This window comes from Cyprinodon variegatus, unplaced genomic scaffold, assembly GCF_000732505.1.
Source record: "Cyprinodon variegatus isolate N-32 unplaced genomic scaffold, C_variegatus-1.0 Scaffold316, whole genome shotgun sequence".
Lineage (NCBI taxonomy): Eukaryota > Metazoa > Chordata > Actinopteri > Cyprinodontiformes > Cyprinodontidae > Cyprinodon > Cyprinodon variegatus.
The window spans coordinates 698,142-701,750 of NW_015150769.1; the positions used below are offsets into that span (position 1 = coordinate 698,142).

The 3,609-nt window shown below is 41.5% G+C and overlaps 1 protein-coding gene across 1 annotated transcript in view; it reads right to left on the reverse strand.

Moving 5' to 3' along the window:
- Window positions 1-1,236: 1,236 nt before the first annotated feature.
- The window catches only part of lrrc59 (leucine rich repeat containing 59), a 6,395-nt gene continuing 4,022 nt past the window's right edge, over window positions 1,237-3,609 (reverse strand). Inside the window, exons 4-6 of the mRNA XM_015384558.1 lie at window positions 2,360-2,471; window positions 2,061-2,252; window positions 1,237-1,982 (exon numbers count right to left, since the gene is read on the reverse strand). Coding sequence (XP_015240044.1) covers window positions 1,702-1,982; window positions 2,061-2,252; window positions 2,360-2,471 — 585 coding nt within the window. The 3' untranslated portion in view covers window positions 1,237-1,701. The remainder of the gene's footprint in view (window positions 1,983-2,060; window positions 2,253-2,359; window positions 2,472-3,609) is intronic.

Here is a 3,609-nt window from a genome sequence, read left to right on the forward strand (position 1 = left end):
ACAAAGTTTTCATGACTAATAGCCAATTAGCAAAACAACCTGTTTCGTGGCATTGCTAATTTTGTCTCGCACAGGGGTCGGCAACCCGTGGCTCTTTCATCCTTATACTGCGGCTCTGAGTGGCTTGGGAAAATAAATTGCTAAAAAAAAACTAAGTATTTCATTTAAGTCCGTGTTTCCCGCAGCACTATCTTGGTTAGCAACAGTTTTTTTTTTATGTAACTAAGTAACTTGTACTTAAAATACATTTTAAATTAGCTACTTATTACTTGTACTTGAGTAATATTTCATCCAAGTATTGGTACTTTTACTTGAGCATGATATTTTAGTACCTTTTCCACCTAGAGGTCTGAAATTTTCTGCATTTGTGATTGACATGATGTAGAACAAATATACCTGCTTTTACTCAAGCATGTCTTTTTTACTGCTGTTCAAAAAAGACCCATCATTTCCGATTTTTCTTTGAGTCATGTTTGAACTGATGCAGGTTGGTCTGTGTTCTACTCACCCAATTTTAATTTATATATTAGGAGACTAGCGGGGGTTAGCTTTCAAATAATGCATCACACATGTAATTTGGGCTTAAAGTTCCTAAGTTATTTGCTTTTCCATTTGGGTATGCAAAATAGGTGAGGATTACCCAAAATGAGGTGGATGTTAAGAGTTTAAAGGACTAATGTTGAAAAACTACTTCCTGCTTCGTTCGTAGAAACTAAGAAAGTAGATGAGACAGCTCCAGGCGCTGCTGCCTGCATCCTCACCAGGACTAAAAGAGTGGAGAACATCAGCCCGGCTCTAAACTCCTTCCTCTGGCTCCCTGAATCTCAGATGATAGACTTTATATTACGGAATGTCTGAGCTCTGAAATACATTACAGACTGGTTGGAAGGGGATCGACAGCCAGACCCCTCAGACCTACTGGATCAGAACCAAACATGGAGGAGCAGCTTTTAGGAAAAAACTTGCAGAAAACTGGAAAAGTGTTAAAAACCATAAATGTCTTTAAATCCAGAATAAAAGGGTTTAAAGTGGAGATCTGAACTTAACTCGTTTATTTCATTACTTCTGTCACTGAAATTTACTTTTTTCCATTTTTGTTTCTTTAAGTTCAGATTTTTAAATTATTAAAATGTCCAACTTGGTTTCTCCTCCTTAACCTCTAGATTAAGTTGGTTTGTTCTTGAACTTTTCAGGTAAACTGGATTTAATTTTTTATTTTTTTATTTACGGACCTTTAAGCTGCAGTGATGCGGATCGTATTCGTTAGGAACCAGAACAAAGTCGGCTTTGGAATCTTTGGCAAAATTCTGCCGGTTTTATTTGTCATGTAGTAAAAATGACTCGTTGATCAGCTGGATTCTGTTTGCGAACTTTGGCAGCAACGATGAGCCGGATGGAGGAGGCACTGCTCGCCATCTGACCTGCAGCTCCGGACCTGGGACTACTCCGCTCCACTGAAACGCTCCAGTGCAGCTTCCTGCCGCTCAAAGAGCAAAACTCCGTCGCCAGGGAGATATTTGATGGCTGTAAAAAGATGACAGGCCATAGAAAGGATGCAGAGCGACGGTGATTCCATAGGAATAAATCTCTCCCTTCCAGAGACACAGACAGGAAAATGACTTCTGCACGTTTTAAAAAAAGCTCCCAGAGATGCCGGGATGGCGTGGAAACCTCTGCACCTCTCATCTCTGAGGGAAGCGTTCAGTTCTTTGATGTTTGCGTGGACTCCAGAAGGTCCTTGGCAGCAGACGACAGGTTGTACAGCAGCTGTCTGGCCACGCCCTCCTGCACTTTGGCCCAACTTAAACAGTCGTCTACGGCAGCGTTGATCGCTACGCAGACGTCTTCCTTCTGCAGGTCGGTCAGCCGGCAGGCGGCGGCGGCTCCAGCCAATCCCAGCGTCAGCAGGAGGAGGAGCTTAAAGATCAGGCCGATGAGAGAACGCTGCGGTTTAGCTGCTGGCTTCACATCCACCTTTTTATCTGTGGAGACAGAAAGGAGGCGGGTCTTAGAGCAACATCCTGAGAAGCAGAAACCAGCATCAAAGCTCCAACCCCCACCTGCTGCCTGGCCGTTCTTCTTCTTCTTCTCCTCACTCTTCTTCTTCTGCTGCTCCTTGGCAGCCAGAGCTGCCATCTGAGCGTTGTACTCCTTCCTCCTCCTCTCCTTCTCCTCTGCCTTCTCCCGTTTACGAGCTTCCCTCTCTCTGGCCTCCCGCTCCCTCTGCTTCGCCTCCCTCTTCTTCTCCAGCTCTGAGTGTAAAAGAGATGGAAGCAGTTAAGCTTCAGAACAGTTCATGTTGAACATTTAGAGCCGTTTCCACAACAAGATCCTTCCTGTTGAACTCTGAGCCACCGACCTTTTTCCTTTAAAAGGCGCTTCTCTCGCGCTCGATCAAACTCCTCCTGTAAGGCCCTCATGTGCTGCAGGACCTGAAACACAAACGTCAGAGTTTCCCTTTTTATTTTAAGCTGTAATGAACATTTTGAAACATTAAAATGTTCTCAGTTAAATTCATTTATTATTTTTGAAATGGTGTGCAGAAAGTCAAACAAACATTCATTATATTTTCCAATGCTGTAAACTAGTGATGATTAATGAGGCATCATGAAACCAAACTGTATTGATTCTGTCTCGCAGAATACTGACACCTGCTGGACATTTAAAGACACTACAGGCAGCCGAATAAACTGAATTGATTTGATGACCTAGAACAATGACATCATTGAAATTATTGAAGGTTATATTTTATTATTTCACATCTACGTTAAAATTGAAAATATCTTTGATATTTTTAGATGCGGCCAATAAATAATGTAAACATATAACGTGATCATTTAGGGGGAAATATGAATGAGGATGCTTGTGAAATAGGATTTTAAATCATATTCTTAAAACAATAAGTGCAGTAAAAACAGTAAATAAACTAAGAGTCAATTTGAAATTAACTTTAATTCAGATAATCAAAATAAAAACTCAACGGCTGAAACGTTCCTATTCCTTTTAGGCTCCAAAATTCTTGATTATTTTAATCATAAACTGCAAAAGAGGAGACATATTTTTAGCAGATGCATCATGTTCATAGATACGTTTTTAAACCCAGTCAGTCGGTTAGAGACAGCTCATGCATCGTTTGGATGATTTTCTGCAAACGAGACGCGCACCGAGGGAGAATCAACCCATCGCTACTGTAAACATTTGTATAATAAATAAATTTAAACAATAAACATTTCTTTCAATGAAAAGTAGCATCATAGTCGTAGAGATCAGTGGTCACAGCCTGCTGCAGGTTTCAGCACGACGCGGCGCCAGGCAGGTGGCTGCTGTAAACAAAGCGGCGGGCGTGTCTCAGGCCGTGGATCCCAAAGGGAAAAAAGGAAGATAGATGCTGCATGTTTGCTTTGCAGTGAGAAGTTATCAAATAATAAAAAGAGTCTTAGAAAGGCGTTTCCTGGGAAGGCTGAATATGCAGCCGACCACCAAGCTGGGAGGAGAGAAAAACGGCGATTGTAGAACTTTTGGATAAATTAGAGGAGAGCAAAGATAGATCTAAGAAGTGGATTGAATCTCCAAACTATTGTTGCTAGTTTGGTTGCAAGCATAGAAAAC